An 18,754-nucleotide genomic window follows, 5' to 3' on the forward strand; every position below is an offset into this window, starting at 1 on the left:
CATTGCCTCTGTGTGTGAGTGTGTGTGTGTTGTCGTACAGAGGTGGTGTTGTGTGTTGTGTTGTCTGGTATGTGTGCATGAGCAGTTACCCGTGGAGGTGTTTTCGGGGGGGTGTGTCTGTGTATATTGTGTGGTCTGGATGTGCTGTGGTTACCCATGCATGTGGCGTCCAGGTGTGGGGATGTGTTGTCTTGCCTAGGGGGCGCGGGTGTGGTTGGGCTGGGGAGAATGCCCCCCCCCCCCCCCCCCGCATTGGTAGCTGGAGCAGAGCAGGTGGGTGCAGGGAGCCAGGTCTCCCCGGAGCTGTACGGCTGCTGCTGCAGGTCAGCTGAGCAGCGGGGGGGGGCGCCCCAGCTATGGCCCGGCGGGCCTACGGGGAGGGTTTGCCGGGAATGAGCAACAAGGTGCCCGTGCGGCTGGACCACAGCCCAGCCCTACACTTCCTGTGGCTTGGCCTGGCTCCTATGGTTAGAGGGACGAGATCTGCCCCCCCACAGCCCCGAGTGCAGGAGAATGAGGCGCTCTGGGGGCAAGGCACCACACCCAGCCCTCTGTGATGCATCGCCAGAGAGCCCGGGTGGCCCAGACCGGGGCAGGGACAGAGCTGCCAGCAAGTGTCGGGCAAGGAGATTATGAACTGAGCTGCTGCCTGGTGCAGTAACCGGGCCATTGTGTAGCGGTGTGTGTTGATTTGGGAGCCAGTGGAAGAGTGGGCGTGGGCGTGTGAGTGCACGCATGCAGGACGGGCTATTTTATGCCAGGCTGAGGTGAGGAGGGAGCCTGTTTGTTCCTGAGGCTGGTGGCTGCTCCTAGGACGTGACCTGGAGAGTTGAGGCGAGGAAGGCATGGGGCCTGGGGGACCCCACTGCGTATGTGAGCAGACGCCAAGAAGTCCATTCCAGGTGGGCACAGAAATCCAGGTCCTCCAAACACTCCCTCTGCCTGTCACACCTTCGCCCAGCTGGGAACTCGCACCTGGGGCAGGTGCTGGTCAGTCCCAGCCTGGATTTTCGTGCCCACCTGCAATGGGGGCTGGCTAATGTTTCTGGTTCAAAAGCAGAGAAAATAGCAGCACGAGGGTGCGCGCCCGAACCGCTGCCCATGGGCCCAGGTTCTGTGCATTGCCCAGAAACGTTCACCTGTCCTGTGCAGGGAAGTGTTGCAGGCTTGCTAGAGCAGGGGGGATGGGAGCCAGGACTCCTGGGCTCTTTTTGGCTCTGCCATGGCTTTGCCATGAGCAAGCCACTGCCTTGCTGTGTGCCTCAGTTGCCCCAGTAGTCAAACAAGGCTACATATAGTGAGAGGTTGGTGGATTAGTGCATTGTAAAGGGCCTGGAGACCCTGGCAGGGGATCATCATTCAGGAGCTGCCCCCGACTCACCCCGGGAAAGCAAAGGGCACCCAAGAACACCTGTGATGGGGTGTGGCTGGCAGGGTAGATGGCCACCTGGGAAGACAGGGAGAGCGCCCCGTCATTCTCGCAGGGTGGGGCGGCCTGAGAACAGGGGACTTAACACAGGCCAGCAGGCGGTGGAGCCGTCTGGAGTGTGGAAAAAAGCTCAGCGAGTGACCGGGCCCAAGCCTCTGGCACCAGCAAAGGGACAGCGGTTTGCCCCCGCAAAGAATCGGGCCCGACTCCTGCCGCATCTCGCTGGCCAGAGGCGAGAACGCTGGCTCCGACCCAGCCTGGGCTGGTGGGCTTGGCCCTGGCGCGGTGTGCCGGGGGCCGGGGGCCGTCCTCAGCGGGGCAGGGAGTGGGGTGACCCCCGGCCGTGTTGGGCAGCTGCTGCTGACTGTGCTAACTATCTGCAATGCTCTTCTCTCTCCAGAGCAGGGTGAAGTTGCCCAGTCACACAGATGTAAGACTCTGTTTTATTCTAAGCCTGCTTGGTTTTGCTCTCTCTCCTCTGTGTCTTTTGCCGTTGTTCTCCCACCCCCTCCCTCCGTCCTGTGCGCCCCAGGGACGGGGCCCGTGAGCTCGTCTGTAACGTGGCGTGGTGTGCTCTGTTCTGACTGAAGAACCTTCCCCCCGACCGGCTCAGCTCGCTGACCTGCCTGCATGCTGGGGCGTGGGAAGGGAGCTGAGGCCAGCCAGGGAAGGGTTACTGGGGCCCAGCTCTTGGCAGGGTATGGAACCATTGCTGACTGGGGCCATGACTGTATGTAGGGCCAGGCCCCGCTCTCCCAGCAAGCCAAACCCTACAGAAGGGAGTGGGGTCTAGTGCTTGGAGCAGGAGACTGAGCGTCAGGACAGCCGGGTTCTTTCCTGGCTCCGGGGAGGACTAGGTCGAGTGGTTGGAGCAGGAGACCTGGAATCAGGCGCCATTCCTGGTTCTGACTCTCCGTGCAACCACTTCCCGGCTGGGCCCTCGTGCGCCCCGCTGTCCGTCGCGGGGGTGTGAAGGGCTCTGGGAGGCGTTCCAGTCGGATCTCTGTTGGGCCACTGCAGACGGGACGCTGGGCCCAAGAGCGGGGGCGTTACGCCCGTCTCCTTCCCACCCTGACACATGCAAGCTGCACCCTCCTTTCCCCGGGCCTGTCCGGGCTGGGTTTCCTTTGTCGGGAGGGGCTGAGGGGAGCAGCCCTTTGGAAAGGGGCACTGGGGTGGGGGGGGGGGGGGAACCCTTTCCCAAAGTGAGATCCCCCCCCACTCCCCCCAGGGATGTCAGCTTTCATGAGACCCAGTGACCCTGTCCCCCGCTCCGTTGGCCAACGGGTGCCCTCGGCCTGTCCAACCCGGCGCCACGGCAGCCACTAAGGGCAGCTTGGCGGCAGTCGTCAGCCGCCACCGTTTCCTCTCCCGGGGCTGGGGGAGCCGAGCCCTGACACTGGCAGGCCCCCTCCCGCCCCCCCACGCCGACCACGACCCACATCCCTCCGGAGCGAGTTCTGTTCCTAGCCCGTCCCAGGGGCTCCCGGCTCCAGCCCCTCCAGGGAGGCGCACAGACCCCAGGAACCCACAGCACAGGGCGGGGAGGCAGGGAGGATGCTCCAGGCCTCATTTGAACTGTGCCGTGAGCGTCACCTGCTCACCCAGTGCCCGTTCGGGCTCCGGAGGGTCCCAGGCTGGTCGCTGAAAGCTCAGCAAGCTGGACCGTCCTCCTCCGCTCTGCGTCCCTGCCCAGCCCCCCTGTGTCTCCGTCCCGTGCTCCGGTCTGTCACGCGCTCTTTCCTTTCTCTCTCTTGTCCTCTCCGGCTTGTGTTGCTCTAATGGGATGGAGGGGAGGGGGGAAGCAAGGTGGGTTCGGACTGTCTCTCCAACCCCCCGCCAAGCCCCACGGGCCGGCCCCTGGGGGTAGGACTGGACGTTGGCCTCGTGCACTTCAGAAGCGGGACCCGGGGTCGGGATGCTGTGGCAGGAGGCAGCAGGGGGCTCGCTCTTGACGCAGACATGCCGGGAGTCATTCCTGTCCACTGCAGTCACCCGGCCCAATTCACACCCAGCGCGGGGCATCAGAGAGGGCAGAATCCAGCTGCTGCTTTGTCAGCTGAGGCTACGGAGAACCAGCCAGCCCCCGCTCTGGGATCTGATCCCCAGAGTCACACACCTGGCATGGGCAAGTAGCTAGCGCCTTCCAGAGCCTTGTGCAACAGAGAGAAGGCAAGCACTTTGCGCCCCCAAATAACCTGGGCTAACTCTCTGGGTGTGCTCATTAGCATCGGCCTTCCACAGCTCCGTGGCTACCCAGCCATGGCTGCGGCCTGGTGCCCCTGCTAGGCAGAGAGCGCCTAACTCGCTGCTCTGTTGGCACAAATATTTGTGAGTCCATTTGGCCAGCTGTGATACATGCCGGCTGGTGCGTCTGCCTGGCAGATCCTCAGGCCTGGGGGCTGCTCACCAGCGTGACCAGATGTCCCGATTTTATAGGGACCGTCCCGATATTCAGGGCTTTGGCTTATGTAGGTGCCTATTGCCCCCCATCACGATTTTTCACACTTGCAATCTGGTCACCCTACGGCTCATGTGCTTCGCGTCAGGGTGCTCTGCAGGGAAACCAACCGGGCACTATTCACACACGTACACACCCCGCACTACTCACGCTCGCCAGTATTGTCCCTCCTCCGCCCAGCCCTGAGAGCCCGCTGCCAGCAATTCTCTCCTCCCAGTGACTGGGCATGGGCCCCCCAACGGTGGATGCAATCAGCTGGTACAGCGAAGGGTCGCTTTCGAGCCTCTTTGCCTTTTGTTCTCTCTCTTGTGCGCTGCAGGGCACCCAGATGATCTTCAACGCCGCCAAGGAGCTGGGGCAGCTGTCGAAACTGAAGGTAAAAGGACTGAGAGCCAGTTTGGGAAAGCGTGGCTCCATTTAATCTCTGGGCGATGGGGCACCTCCCCAGGGGTCCATTAGCCAGTGATTGCAACTCGGGCTATAAGCTGCGGCACCTGGAAAGCTCGTTAGCTGATCTGAGCCGTCGTTAATATAAAGCGAGAAACCAGGCTAATTAGGCCCCTTTAAAAGGACTTTGTACAGTCATTGGAGGAGATCAGTCAGCTGTTATCCCTGGAGCATCCATCGCCTGTCAGCCCTGCTGCACCAAGCCTGGTGCTTCCTTAATATGGGGGAGTGGGGGGGAAGAGGCATGGTACAGACCTGGTTCTTACCGAGCAACTCGCTCATTTCAGGACCACATGGTGCGCGAGGAGGCGAAGAGCCTGACCCCCAAGCAGTGCGCTGTGGTGGAGCTGGCCTTGGACACCATCAAGGTAAATTTGTGCCGTCTCCCCTGCACCCGTCCGGCTGCCCGCCTTTCCCTGCTCCTGTGCCGGCATCCCGGGCACAGCTAAAGGTCGGGATAAATGCAGTCTGTCCCAGGAGGAGGGGCATCCCGAGGCCCCCTCTTGGGGAGTGAGGATATCCCGCACCATCCAGCCAGGGAACTGCAGCAGGATTTCCCATCGGCACCATGGCCAGAGCGAGAAGCGGAGACCTCGCTGCCGGATCGCCCTTTGCTGGGGTGCCCTTCTTCGGTCCTGATGGGCTGCACGGGCTGGGACTGTGCCCGTAGCAGATAGGCTGCCATGCTGGCTCCGCCAGTAGCTGTCCAGCCATGCCCGCCCGTGGCTTCCCCCTCACCTGGTCTCCATCTCCCCACAGCAATATTTCCACGCGGGAGGCGTGGGGCTGAAGAAAACCTTCCTGGAGAAAAGCCCCGACCTGCAGTCACTGCGCTATGCCCTGTCCCTGTACACGCAGGCCACCGACCTGCTCATCAAAACCTTTGTGCAGACTCAGTCGTCTCAGGGTAAGAGGCACCGCCGCCCCAGCGTGCAGCTCCCGCCACGGGCTGCCGCCCACCTGTCTGACTGGCATCCTGGGTCCGCCCACCTCCCACTGTCCTGGGTGCAGCTGTGACGGAGCAGCCCAGCCCAGCCCAGCGCACTGCGCGCCACCCGGCGTACTGGGCGTGTCTGTGGGGCGGGGGGCTTGACAATCAGAGGCACCAAGCACCCCCAGCTGCCGTTGGCATTCCAGGGCACCAGCACCCCTGCGGATCAAGTCCCAGGCGCCCCAAATCACTGGCCACTTCCAAAAATATTTAAATAATAAAATTCCCAGTGTGCCCTGGGAGCGGCCGGGGGTGGGGGGGGACCTGGTGTGCAGGGCCCCGCCCTGAAGGGGTGACCCCTGCTGTGTCACTGGGAGCTGCACGCAGCTGCCAGCCCTAGTTCCTGCCCCACCTCCCGCCCCGTTCCCCTTTGCGTGAGAACAGGGAGCTCCCTGAGGCCTGGCCCACTGGGGGAGGGGAAACTGAGTCAGGGACTCTACAGACAGCAGAAGCAGGGCTTGCATGGGTGCCGGGCAGGCACGTCAGGGGGTCGGGTGGAGCCCTGGCGGGCGTGCCACGCTTCGATTCCTCTCTGTCTCTGAATGGGGAGTTTGTCCTGTCTGTGCCTCCTGTCTGGTGGCTGCTGGCCACGTCGTGCTTGGTTAGCAGGGGGTGCAGAAGGGGCTGTGCTGGGAGATGGTAACACGTGCATGGGCCACGTGCGTCACTCGGGCTTGGGGACCTGCGGCGTGTGTGATTCATCGGCTGGTGGGACAGGTGTCCACAGAGCCGCCCGCCCCATTGGCGCTAATCAGCCCCGGTCTAGAGACGGATCCTGGATTAACAATGCAGAGATCCCAGCCAGCGCTATACCCACGCCCGCTGGCACATTCCACAGACCCTAAATCGCTGCGAGCCATTGGGCGCCCCAGCTCATGCCAGCCCCAAATTGCTCCTCCCCTCTCCCTCGGGGGGGGGGGGCCGCCTGCTCCCAGCACACCCCCGCCCCTGCGCTGTCTAACACAATGTTGCAGTAACGTCTTGTTTTGGATTCTCTAGCTGAAGCCGGCGCGCCTGTCTGCGATATCTGATCTCTTTCTCTGTTGTTTTTCCTCCCTATTTTTCAATGTTTTCCCCTTTTCCTTCCCTTTCACGTGCTCTCTCTCTCTCTCTCTCTTCCCTGTCTCTCTCCTTTTTACTAGTTCATGGTGGAAAAGGTATTAGGTTTACCCTTAGTGAAGAAATTTATCCTGAGAAGGGTACGTCTAACACGGCTGAGCCCCTGATGCACCCGTCCTGAGCACCCCACCTCCAAACCGGCCGGGGCTAGTAACAGTCCCTCCGACCCCGACCAGGGAGCAAAGGCCTGGAGAGCTGGCCCCAGGGGGGGGGAGGTCGTGGCTGACGAGGCCTGTTCATTCAGCGCTGGGGAATGCCTGCTCTAAAAGCTGCTGGGGATGGGGAGGCGGATGTGTCTTTCGTTCCAGCCAGACCCCTAACCTCTCTCAGCCCCGCAAACGGGCGCGTCTTCCCCACGGTCGTCCCTTCTCGGGCTCTGGATAGCCTCCTCGGCCCAGGCGCTCCAAGGCGCCTCACTCAACGGGAGTTGGCCGTAATGCGGCACGTGCCCTGTTGAGCGGGGGGACGTGCCCAAGAACTGAGGGCTCCATCCGGCCCTGGGGTTTCTCACTGACCCAGGGAGGGTCATGAACCATGGGAACAGCCCACCAAGGGGTGTGGCAGGGGGTCTTTGGCTCAGCTGCGCGCTAGCTCAACCACAAGCTATGGGCTGGGTGCAGGAATCAGCGGGTGCCGTTCTGAGGCCTGTGCTCTGAGCACAGCGGTCCCTTCTGACATGTGAACCTAGGCCACTGGGCCTTGATCCCAGGAACCCAGGGCCCAGTCTTATTCCGCCTCTGCCAGACCCGCCCCCTCACACACACACACTGGCTCAGGCATTCACCGCACCCACAAGTGGGTGGGAAGTGAAGGGGAGACGGCCACGGTCCCCATCCCTCCCGATGCCAAGAGTTGAGAGCTCCCTCCAGGAGCCGAGTTGCGGAGCCTCAACCCTCTGAGCAAGGCAACTGCGTGCCCCGATGTACCCCAGCCTTGGGGGAGGGGAGGGCGCACAGGGCAGGGTGAGGGGGCGTCAGGATCAGAGCCAGCAGCTCGCCAGCCTCCGGAAGGCTCTTACTAGCCTTACGCCGGGTGCAACAAGGCCCTGCCCCCCCTTAAACAAGTGGAATGACTGCATCAGAATGGGGGGGCTGCCCCCTCCCCCGTGCAGCTTGGCCCCGCCATTCGCATTCCAGCTGGCGCGTGGGGGGGGGGGTGCGTGCTGGCCAAGCGCGGGGGGGTCACTGCGATTTGTGGTTTCCATGCTTCTTGCACTGAGATGATCGTTCCCCCCTGCCTCGGTGTGAACGGGGAGCATGTGACTGTGCAGGGGGAAGGGGGGGCTATTGTTTGGGTTTGGTGCAGATCTGGAGGGGAAAGAGAACGAGACGTGAGTGCGGTTATTTGGCAAGCTGGGGCCAAAGGCTATGGATCCAGAGAGGTTCCCCCCTCGCGCTCACCCCCACCGGAGCAGAGGTGGGACCCGGTCCCATCGCCGCCACCTTGGAGCTGGATGCAGCAGCCACCGTCCCTCCACCACGGGGCAGTTGAATCCAACAGCTTCACCGCTGCAGCACACACCTCTAGCACCGGTGCTAAAGGCGGCGCTTCATCAGCTGCTAACAGTAGTAGGCTGTTATCTTCGACCATGCTCCCACTTGGCCATTAGGTTCCATGTGCAGGGGTGTGGAACAGAGGCTGAGACTTGGCTCTCTTGCCCCCTCCCCGCTCCACCCCATAAGGGGTCCCTCAGCATCCCCCACACACCTTCGTCCTCAGAGGCTGTGTCACTGCTCCCTGCTTTCTAGCACCCCTCTGGCCCCATGACCTCCAAGAGCAGGTCAGCAGAGGACCACACACCCTGTCTCCCATCTGGTTGTAGCCCTCCCTGGGAGCGAGGGACCCAGCCTTAGCCCCTGGTTGGCTTCCCACTGGCCAGCGAGCTGGAAGCAGACCCCAGGGGTCCCCCCCAATACTCAGAGGCGCAGCGCCGGGGAGCACGCTGGATGGCGGCTGGGCCGGCCCACACGCTCTGGCTGGGCTCTCTCCTTTGCCCGCAGCACAGCCGGCATTGGCAGCCTACGGCGTCTGATGCCAACAGTGGAAAGCTGCATCAGGGCACGGGCCAACCGCTAACCATGTGGGCACAGGCGCTGTGCCCTCAGGCAGGGGCCCGCATCGCTGCTAGGTTCTCACGCATGCCGCCGCGGCGGCTGGTGCTGGCCACACGTGACGATGGGGCCCCGGCCGTGCCAGGCTGCCTTTACCAGGAAGGAAGCGGCTCGGCAGCTGCCTGGAGCGGTGCTGGTTCCACAGGCCTTGCGGGAGGGAAAAGCCACAAATGCTTATGGACTGGGTTTGGCTTCTGCGCTCTGCCTTCACCCAGTAGCCCGGTAACTCCAACCCCCCTGCTTCTCCGAGCCCAGCTGTGATCAGCTACATGCCAGCTGCTGAGGCTGGCGCGGGACGGGCGCTCTGGGATCCATGGTCTTTGCCCATCAGGCTCCGAGCCCTGCAGAACAGGACAGTTCGCGCTGGCCCCTCGCTAGCCTTTCCTCCTCCGCCTGGGGTTGTGCTCCGTGATGGTTTGCAAGATTCACCCCCCCCACCGCCACCATTTCAAGGTCTTGCCCTCCCCCAGTTGGACTGAATTGCTCGGAAACCCGTCCAACATACCACGTCCAACATACCGCGCCGTGCACCTGCCGCCCTCTCTCCCCTCCCCCTGCCTGCATGCAGAGCCCCAGGGAGCCACCTTGCTGGTGGGGATGTGCCTGTGGGGTAATGCGGGGTGGGGGCAGCGGGTGGGAGGGTAAGCGGAAGGGGGGAGCAGAGTTGGGGGGGGGAGATGCTGGTGGGCTCAGGTCACATGAGCTCGGGCGCCGATGGTCTGGGACTGTGACATTCTGGGACACTGGAGATGGCTGGGCTCTTCGAGGAGATGCTGCTGCCAAAAATCAGGCAGGATGGAGCCGGGTGGATTCAAACGGCTCCAGGTGAAATGTGGCGGGTGGGCTCAGCCTCTCCCCTCCTGCTCCCCCCACCCCCAGCATCTCCCCAGGCAGGGTTCTCCGACTCTAGGCTACCCGTGGGATCCGTAGCTGGGCTCTCCCCATGCAGCGCTCTGGGCCCCCGGAGCCGCACAGCAGCGCCTGTCACCTGTTTCTGCCCCGACTTCAGGTGGAACTTGGCTGTGACATGAAGGGCAACCCAAGAGCAGCCTTCCATTGTGCCAGGGGCTGTATGTGCACTGGCTTAGAGCCAGCGAGACACTCCAGCCGTGCACGGAGAGAGCCCAGATCTTCAAAGGGATCAGGAGTTCGGCACCTCAGCCCCTTCGTGGCTGTGGGCCAAAGTGACTTCGTTGCCTGGCCCAGTGGTAGAGCTGAGACAGAGCTCCTGCAGCCCAGCAGGCCACTAGCCCGCACTGTTTCTGGGCGGCTGTTTCCTTATTTACTCAGTGGGGAGTTGAAGGGCCTTAAAGGCATCCGGGTCCGGCTCTGCTCTCACTTAAACCAGTGCGGATCCAGAGCTGCTCTGCTGACTGCAGGAGAATGGCGCCAGGTTTCCCCCGCTGGGGGTGTGTTGCACACCCAGCCCTTGTAGCGATTCTCAGGGGACCAGCCCTAGGGAAGGGGAAGGAACCACTTCACCTGGGGCAATGGGGACGAGGCTGGCACCATTGTTCCTTGCCCTGAAGCCCTGCTTGGCATGCGGGTGCTGGCCTGCAGCGAGGGGAAGGCCGCGGCTGTCTTTCCACAGCCCCCTGGCCGGCTCACACTGGCACTGGGAGGGAAGCAGGAAAACTCTCTGCCTTTGAGATGCTCGCCCGAGCTGGTGACCTGATTCCTCCAGCAGGGGGGTTGGGGGGGACATGACCTGGCCTGCTGTATGTTCTCGGACGGGGGGGGAGCTCACACCTTGCCTTACCTTTGCGGAGCAGGATCCGGCGTGGATGACCCGGTGGGGGAGGTGTCGATCCACGTGGAGCTCTTCACTCACCCTGGCACCGGGGAACACAAAGTCACCGTCAAAGGTGGGTACCCGCCGAGGGGCAAGCCTAGCGCGCCGAGCACAGGGAAAGCGGCAGGACGCCAGGGGTCTCCTCCCAGCTCCAGGCGACCTGGGGTGGGGACGATGCTGAGAGCCCGTGGAAGGGCTCCCAGGCGCTGCTTCGCTTTCTGTGCGGCGTGGGGCACACGGGGACGAATGCCGCTGGGGAAAGGCTTTGACGTTAGTACTGGGCAAGCGGAGGGAAGGTACAGTGCCCCAGCCCAGTGCTCACCCAGCAGCCGCCCTGCTCATACCCATCACTTTACCCCCCGGCCCAGGACAGTGTCTTGCTGCCAGGGTTGTTGCGGGGATGGACAGGAGTGAATCACCTGCAGCAACTGAATGTTTGGTTGCCAATTGTGCCACCCCCACGACCTTTCCCCGCCTGTCTCGCTCATAGGCAGCGCCAGCCCAGCACCCTCCCCGCCTCAGCCCCAAGCTGCCATCTGACCCGCCGTTTCCTTTCTCGTAGTCGTGGCTGCTAACGACCTCAGGTGGCAGACGTCGGGCATCTTCCGGCCCTTCATCGAGGTCAACATCATCGGGCCCCAGCTCAGCGACAAGAAGAGGAAATTTGCCACCAAGTCCAAGAACAACAGCTGGGCCCCCAAATACAATGAAAGCTTCCAGTTGTGAGTGGCTTTGACATGGCGTTTCGGTTCCGAGATCTGACGCACTCAGCAGGGCTGGGCCGGGGCGGGATTTGCACCTGAAGACCAGCTGGGTAGGAGTGGTGGGGATTCAGGCATCTCTCTCTCCGAGTCAGCTGATGCACTAGGGGGGCGCTGTGCTGCTCAAGGTGCTCGTGGGACTGGTCAAAAATTTCTGTCCAAGCTGATTTTTGATGGAGAATTAGGTTTTCTGCTCAATGACTCTTTTGCAAAAAGGGTCCGTTTTCTGCAAAAAAAAAACCCCACAGTGTTGGGACTACATCTCCCATAATGCACCATGTCCAGGGCTTCCCATGATGCACTCCCTCCAAGAGGGAGACCATGGTACACTATGGGAGATGTAGTCCAGGAAGGATGCGCCACCAATAGAAGAGAATGGACGCATGAGGCTCCAGAACTATTTCTCCCATAAGTCACCATGGCCAGGGCTTCCCATGATGCACCGCTCCCTCTCTGTAAGAGGGGATACCATGGGAGTTGTAGTCCATCTGGGAAGCCCTATCTGTAAAGTAGAATGGGAGCATGAGGTACCTGCTCTACAATTCCCATGAAGCATTGCAGCACTATTGCCTAAGTCAGATTTCCACCAAAAAAATTGTATTTTTCAGTGGGAAACATAGAAGCAAATGATTTTTTTCTTATGTGTGTCAGAGTTCTACACACACACAGTTCAGCTCTAGTTCCAGCTTTCAGATGAGACGTCAAACCCAAAGAGCTAGTTACAGCCGATCCCCTAACTCGGATCAAGGGTGGGAGCAAGGCGATTTGTTCATTATTTGATTTATTTATTTTTTAAATGCCAACATCACAGCTCAGCCATCACTTGAGTGAGGCTGATAATGCAAAGTAAGTGGCGCTATGAATTTTTGATTTTTTTCCCCATAGTAATTACTCTTCACAGTTAATTATTCAGCCAACTACTGTTCAACTGAAGCTCTCGCAGCACCCGTGGTTTCTTTTGTTTTTGGCAAAAAGATTTTTACCCTGAAATCCAAGTGCGGTAACTGCACTGCTGTCCGCGTGTGCTCGCTCTTGCACTTGCTAGCACGTCGCGCTTCCTGTCCTAAAGTGGTTAAACAGCCCCCCCCCCCCGGTTTAGCCACAAGGGGCTGAATTTCAGTGATGGGTGACGGCACTGCAGCGTAGATTTGACAGATAGACTTATTTAGCTATATCTATTTATTTAGCTGCCGTTGAAAGCCCTCGGCTCAGTCTACTCCCTGTGAGAGCCCATTTCTGTTCCATCAATGCTGATCAGAAGCCCCATCAGGGACACAGCAGCCCCGGCTCATGGTCGCTCTAGGATTATTGGAAGGAGCTGGGGCCCAGTCCCTGCACCCAGGCTTCAGAGCCTCCAGTAACCGTCCCCTTCCCTCCCGTGCAGCACCCTGAGCAGCGAGACAGGCCCCGAGTGCTACGAGGTGCAGGTGTGCGTCAAGGACTACTGCTTCGCCCGGGAGGACCGGACGGTGGGCATCGCCGTGCTGCAGCTCAAAGACATCGTGCACCGGGGCAGCTGCGCCTGCTGGCTGCCCCTGGGCCGGCGGATCCACATGGACGACACGGGCCTCACCGTGCTGCGCATCCTCTCGCAGCGCAACAACGACGAAGTGGCCAAGGAGTTCGTCAAGCTCAAGTCGGACACGCGCTCGGCCGAGGAAGGCAGCAGTTAAGGGCCCGAATGGGCGGAGAACATCTCCTCCCCGGCTCCCCCCGCCCCTTTTATACAACATCCTCCAGCCAGGTAAAAGCCATACAGGTCGTCCACAGCCCCCCACGCAGGGCAGCCGTTGCCACAAGCTGGTGCCTGCTGCCAAGGACCTAAGTGGCCATTCTGTGCTTTGAGCCCCTCCCTGCGTCCATGGCTGCAGCTCGAGGGCGCCGGCCTAGCCGCCCAGGGGCAGGGAAGATGCAACCCCCCCCCACCCCCGGGAGCACGAGCTGCCCTCGCTGTTGGCAGGGGCGATCTTAGCGCCTCTTCCTGAGCCTGTTTCTGCAGCGACAGCCACTGGGGGAGGGGGAAGCTGAGGCCTGGGCCAGACCATGAGACAGGAGCCTATGAACAAACCTCAGCCTCTTGCGCGGAGTGCAAGGTTGGACGGCGCTGCCCTCAGCTTCCAAGGGCTAGATCCCAGCCCGTCTGTCTCTCCCCACTCCCTCCTGAGCTCCAGGAGAATCGCCCTAGCTGGTAGCAGTATAGGGGTTATGCCACATCGTTGAGTAGGTTAATTCCCTCCAGCAGGAGGCAGCATCACTTGTCCAAACCGCACGGGTGGTCGTGGCAGCCTCATTCGGCAAGAGCAACGAGCCAGGCAGCGATGGGGGCGCAGGGAGGGTGAACCGGGGCCTCAGTTCCTCCTCCAGGGCTACCTCCAAGGACACCCGTGAGCCAGTGTCAGCCTGCTCCCTCTGGCTGCCCTGGGAGCCCCCCGTCCTCGCGTCTGGCCCTCACACCCCATGCTGAATGGCCCATGCAATCTGGGCAGGAGGCGCAGAGCAGCTTAGTCTAAGGCCGGGTAGCAGGTCTGGGGCTGAACTTGTCCCTGCCCCACCCAGGCTAGCAGGAAAGGGGGGCAGGGGCGAAGCAAGTTCAGGTCTGCACGCAGGCGGCGCAGAGTCAGCCGACTCAGAGCCAGCACCTGCCCGGGGCCAGGGATCGGCCACTGGCCGCTGCTGTGCCAACGGGGCCGCGCGCCTGTACTGCCCGGCCCAGCCTCGCCGCCCTGGGCGAGAGGGAGCCGCAAAGCCCATGTGCAGGGTGGAGCGAGGGGCTGCATGGCCCCTGTCAGGCGGCTGGGGGAGGGGAGAGGGAGCCACAGCCCGAGTGCGAGGGAGTTAGCTATGGGGCTAGGACAAGGGGAGGAGAGTCACTGCCCGGCCATGAGGTGGGTGCATCCCTGTGCCGCCGCCCCGGGCCTGCTGAGAGAGGGACACACACACACACACACACACACACACACACACACACACACACACACACACACACACACACACACACACACACACACACACACACACACACACACACACACACACACACACACACACACACACACACACACACACACACACACACACACACACACACCAGGCACCACTACCTGGCTAAGCCAAGGGCAGCGTGGGGAGGCCTAACCCCCCCCCCCCCCAAACCCTCCGGCACCTCATGCCAGCCAGTGCTGGCATCTCGTCCTGGACTTGGCACGCAGCCTCCTATCTTCCCCCCCCGCCCCCCACGGCAGGCACCAGCTCTCCCCTGCGCCACCTGAGGGGTTTGCTTTGAGTTGCCCCAGGGAGCTGTGCCTGGGGCGGGGGGGGGGGGGGCAGGACAGCCTGGCCCCTGCCGCCAGCTCTGTAAATAGAGACGGTTTTACACAACTGCAGCCCGTTAAACCCAGGGCACTGCCTGCTGAGCCAGGCCACCATCCCCTGCCCATCTCAGCTGAGGGGCAGCCTCTCCCCATCAGCAATGCCAGCCTTGGCCATGGCCCCACCATCCCCTGGCAAAGGTCCCCTCCCCTTGGAGAGGAACCCCAGAGCCAGGCAGCCGCCCCTGCCAGCTTAACCAGCCATGGTCCCCGACCCAGCCCACTCCAGGCTGAGCCGGGCAGCACCGAGAACAGAGGAAGCACCAGCCTGGAGCCGCTCCAAAGCCCAGTTCAGGATCCTGGCTCTGGTGGGGCCAACAGCAGGTAACGCAGAGGAAGGGGCAAGAACTGCTACAAGCGGGTGTGGGATCAGCTGCCCACCCTACGCTCGTCACAGCTAGTGAGCAGCATCTCCCCTGCTGCAGGAGGGTTCATGTCCCTCCCCCGGCTGGTGGCTTTTTAGCCAAGGGCAGCTGCTGCCTCCACGCTTGTTGTAGCCCCACACGGAGCAGGCTGCAGGGCCGTTAGCAGCGGTGGGATTTCACTAAAGCATCTCGGTTTGCCTTCCGGTTTGGGTGGTTTTTACTCGGCGCCCCCCCACTTCCCTTCCAACAGCCCCAGTAACTGCAGCTAAACCCCTCCAGTTCTGGCTTCAAGGTTGAAGGCCCAGCTGATTTCAGCACCTAGCACCCCCCAGCCACCACAGCTGGATTTAGACACCCCCCCAAAACTCCCTGGCACTGACTCCTGATGGCTGGACCACGGCTGCCAGCGTTGCGTCACAGCCTGGCCAGAGCCCAGGTTTTCCAAGCCGCCAGCCAGGGGCAGGCGCTGGCCCGAGGGCTCCTGGCACAGCCTGTGACTTATTGAAGTGAGGGGGATGGACGATCATGAAAGGCTGGGGTGGCTTGAGCAAGGTCACACAGAGCTCAGGGGAGACACCCCCTCTACCCTTCCCAGGCCGCTGAATGTTTTCAACCCATGGCAGCTCAGAGATTTAACCAGATACACTCCTGCATTGCTGCCCCATCCCCTGCTTCCATACACCCCTCACCCCATTGTAAGCTGCATGGGGTATGGGAGAGCAGCGTGCCAGCCCCCCAGCAGAACGTACAGCACCAACGCCTCTTTCCCCTCCACAGGGCTGATTTCCGAGCTGATCTGACCCCAGCAGCACCGCGGCTCCGCAGGGGAGGGAGGGAGCCTCGTTTCACACCTGCCGCTATTTTTTCCCCACCACAGCAAACAAGCAAAAAACTGAGCGTCAGCACAAGAGCTGCTGGGTGCAGTCAGGGTCCCAGAAATAGCAACTCACAGCAGAAGCCGCTCTGGGGTTTATGGAAGATGGCAGCAGGGAGGAGGAAGCCTGCAGGTTCCCCAGCAAGGCGAGCGCAGGGGCTGGGGTCCCACTGTTGCAGGGCTGGAGCTGAACCAGGCAGTGCAGACAGCGTCGCAGCAGCAGCTTTGCTCTACTGCCCAGCGAAGGATGGCCAAGGGGGGGCTGCCAGGAGCCGAGGGAAGGAGGGAGACTACATGCCAGGGCCTGGGGGGAGCACAGAAGGGACTGGAGGAACGGCTGACCCACATTATAGAGCCCAGACGAGCGAGCGCTCAAGCTAGTCTACGTGTATTAGCCTGGTGCCTGCAGCCTCTGCCCAGGCCCAGCCCCCTCGCTGGCAGTGAGACTTCCAGGGTAGCCGGAGGACAATTTCCAGCAAGGACAGAGGCCTCAGCGCAGCCTTTACCCAGCCCCGGCCCATGAGGTAAAGGGCTTCAGGCCCTGCCCTGCACAGAGCAGGGAGAGAAGAGCCAGCTGCATTGCGGGCTCAGAGAGCCGGGCCCAGGGCAGAGCCAGGAGTGCAGCCGCCCCGTGCTCCTTACCCAGCCACCCCCTGCCTCTGTCTGAGCCCGGCAGCATCTGTGTGGCCAGGGCAAGCTTGAGGGATTTGATTCTACGCGCCTGTGAGGGAGGCAGGCCCCAGCACGGCCAGGGCACGGAGTTGATGTCCAGGAGCAATAGGCCCCTTTCCCCTCCTAGCACCTTGCAGGGGGAGGGCTGCTGTGAAGGAGACTGGAGCCCTGGTCCAAGGAGCAGCCTGAGCTCCCGGCAAGCAAGGCGAGGCTGCGGGGGCAGGCAGCACCAGAGATGGCCAGCGGGGCTGCTTGGCCCAGGTGACCATCTGAGGTGGTGCAAGGCGCCATGCAACGTTCTGGAACAGGCAGCGTAGGAGCTTCTTCACCACACCCAGAGGGCGTGGCACGGAGCCCCCAGCAGCAGCGTAAGTTGGCCTGGGGGTTTATTCAATCCTGGCTGAGGGCAGCGTGGATGGTCTTTCTCCCTGGGAATGTCCAACTCTGGGCAGGGATGGTAAGCAGCTCTTAGGGGCCATGGCCAGTGGCAGTGAGTTCCACAGGCACGTGGGGTATTGCAGAGGAAGAGCAGTGCCTATTCTCCCCTTTCAAGGTGCTGCTCACTGACTCGTAGAGGCGGCGGCAGGATAAAAACCTGATTCACCCTTGAATTTTATATACCTCTCACGCCCCTGCTGTGGCACTAACCCCGTTCAAGTCTCCTGTGTCTCTAAACTCCTCCACCTGGTCCTGCACTGCCCTTCCCCAGCCAGGGCGACCAGACCTCAGCCTCTCCCCTCCTCCATCCATTCCTTTTTGTAGTACTTGCCTGGGACCAAAGTGTTAGCGGCTCACACCTCTTTCAGTTCAATGTTTACACCCCTTTTCTAGCTCCTGCCACCAGCGGCACTGGAGATTGGCACCCTGCCACCCGCCCTGCCCAGCCTCCCACCCCGCACAGCGTGACCTCACCCCCGCCTGCAGCACGGCGAGCTAGCCCCAAGCTGAGCCCTTGGGCTACTGGAACACAAGACTGGTTTTCTTGGCTCCCTCTGCAACACGCCCCCTCCGAGAACTTCCGGTCGGCATGTGATTGAAACTAAAGCGAAGTAACATCTGCTCCTGTAGCACCTCCGGCAGCACCGGCCCGTGTGTCTGTATGTACCTGAACTGGAGCGAACACTGGTAAACATGGATGCATGACAGTGAGATGTTTTGCACTATTTTGACTTTTTTGGGCTCTGTAAAAAAAAAAAAAAAAAAAGTTTTTATTATAACTGACATTAAAAAGAAAAGCACAGGCCGCCGCTGTGTCTGCCTCCCTCGCGCAGCGCGTTCCACCCTGGGGGACAGCCCGGCCAGAGCTGCTTCTGGGGAACAGAAGGAAAGATACGGTTACCCACTGCTCAGCATAGGGCATGTCCCATCCTGGACCCCAGCCCTGGTAGCTCTCACGCTGCAGAGACTCAGGCCTTTAGCTTTGACCCCCTCACACCAGGCATTGAACTAGGAACCTTCAACCATCATGGCCCAGCTGTTCCCAGCAGGGAGAGACCGGCCCTGCAGGGCTGGTGCTGTCAGAGCAGCCCAGGCCCCTGAGCCCCGGCCTCTCCCAGCACCGAGGTTTTACTGAGCTGGAGAACGGGGGTAAGAGCATCCCCCTCCCCTCGCCCGTCTTCCCACGCAACATGGACTCCTTTAGGGGAGAGGCCAGGCCAGGCCTCCGGGCCTGAAGCTGGCCAGGGCAGGAAGTGCTTTGGGGGTGGAAGAGTTCCTGGGAGGAGGGGAATGAACAGCTGGGCTCTAAACCCTCTGGGCACCTCGCTCCCAGGCCCAGCCAGGGGGCACATCCAGCGTTTACTCCAGCCAGGGCTGCCCCAGAAGGGTCCTTGCGCTGGCGTGCTGCGCCCTGGGAGCTCCCGCTGCTCAGAGCCTGGTTTAACACCACCCCACCCCACCCCTGAACAGCAGTCCCTGCTTGGGGGGAGGAGGGGGACTAGATGCCCTGGCGTGCCATGCGCCACTGACAGTCCCAGAGGGGTGGGGAGCCTGCACATTCCTCCCCAGCTCTCCAGGCCCTTGCAAGCAGCGGCAGACAGAGGCAGGCTCAGGTACTCATGCACTAGTGGGGAGGAGTGTGCAGGCCCCTTTGTTGCCCAGGCCACCTGGGTTCTAGTCCAGAGGTGGAGCCAAGACTCATCCACTGCCCCAGATTTCTCCCCTCTGACATGGGGAGAACTTTTCCTGATGTGCGGGCTAAACCCCCTTGTGACTTTAGTGCAAGGGCCTGTATCGGAGGTCAAGGACATCGCCTCCGGCCTGCTGGAGGCAAGCCTGTGACCGGAGTTCTAGACAGAGCATAAGGAGCTGCAGCTCCTAACACCCTCCTCCTCCGTCAACAATCTGCATCAGCTTGGCCTCCTT

The 18,754-nt window shown here is 61.6% G+C and overlaps 1 protein-coding gene across 1 annotated transcript in view; it reads left to right on the plus strand.

The window, feature by feature from the left end:
• UNC13A (unc-13 homolog A) overlaps window positions 1-15,818 on the plus strand; it is a 77,372-nt gene extending 61,554 nt beyond the window's left edge. The window contains exons 38-46 of the mRNA XM_067562030.1: window positions 1,830-1,859; window positions 4,210-4,266; window positions 4,625-4,705; window positions 5,097-5,244; window positions 6,471-6,527; window positions 10,331-10,423; window positions 10,913-11,072; window positions 12,496-12,855; window positions 15,622-15,818. Of these exons, the coding sequence (XP_067418131.1) occupies window positions 1,830-1,859; window positions 4,210-4,266; window positions 4,625-4,705; window positions 5,097-5,244; window positions 6,471-6,527; window positions 10,331-10,423; window positions 10,913-11,072; window positions 12,496-12,784 (915 nt within the window). The 3' untranslated portion in view covers window positions 12,785-12,855; window positions 15,622-15,818. The remainder of the gene's footprint in view (window positions 1-1,829; window positions 1,860-4,209; window positions 4,267-4,624; window positions 4,706-5,096; window positions 5,245-6,470; window positions 6,528-10,330; window positions 10,424-10,912; window positions 11,073-12,495; window positions 12,856-15,621) is intronic.
• Window positions 15,819-18,754: the final 2,936 nt, after the last annotated feature.

The sequence above is a fragment of the Emydura macquarii genome, unplaced genomic scaffold (assembly GCF_026122565.2).
Source record: "Emydura macquarii macquarii isolate MOO-44397 ecotype Brisbane River unplaced genomic scaffold, CSIRO-AGI_Emac_v2 contig_306, whole genome shotgun sequence".
NCBI classification, from domain to species: domain Eukaryota; kingdom Metazoa; phylum Chordata; order Testudines; family Chelidae; genus Emydura; species Emydura macquarii.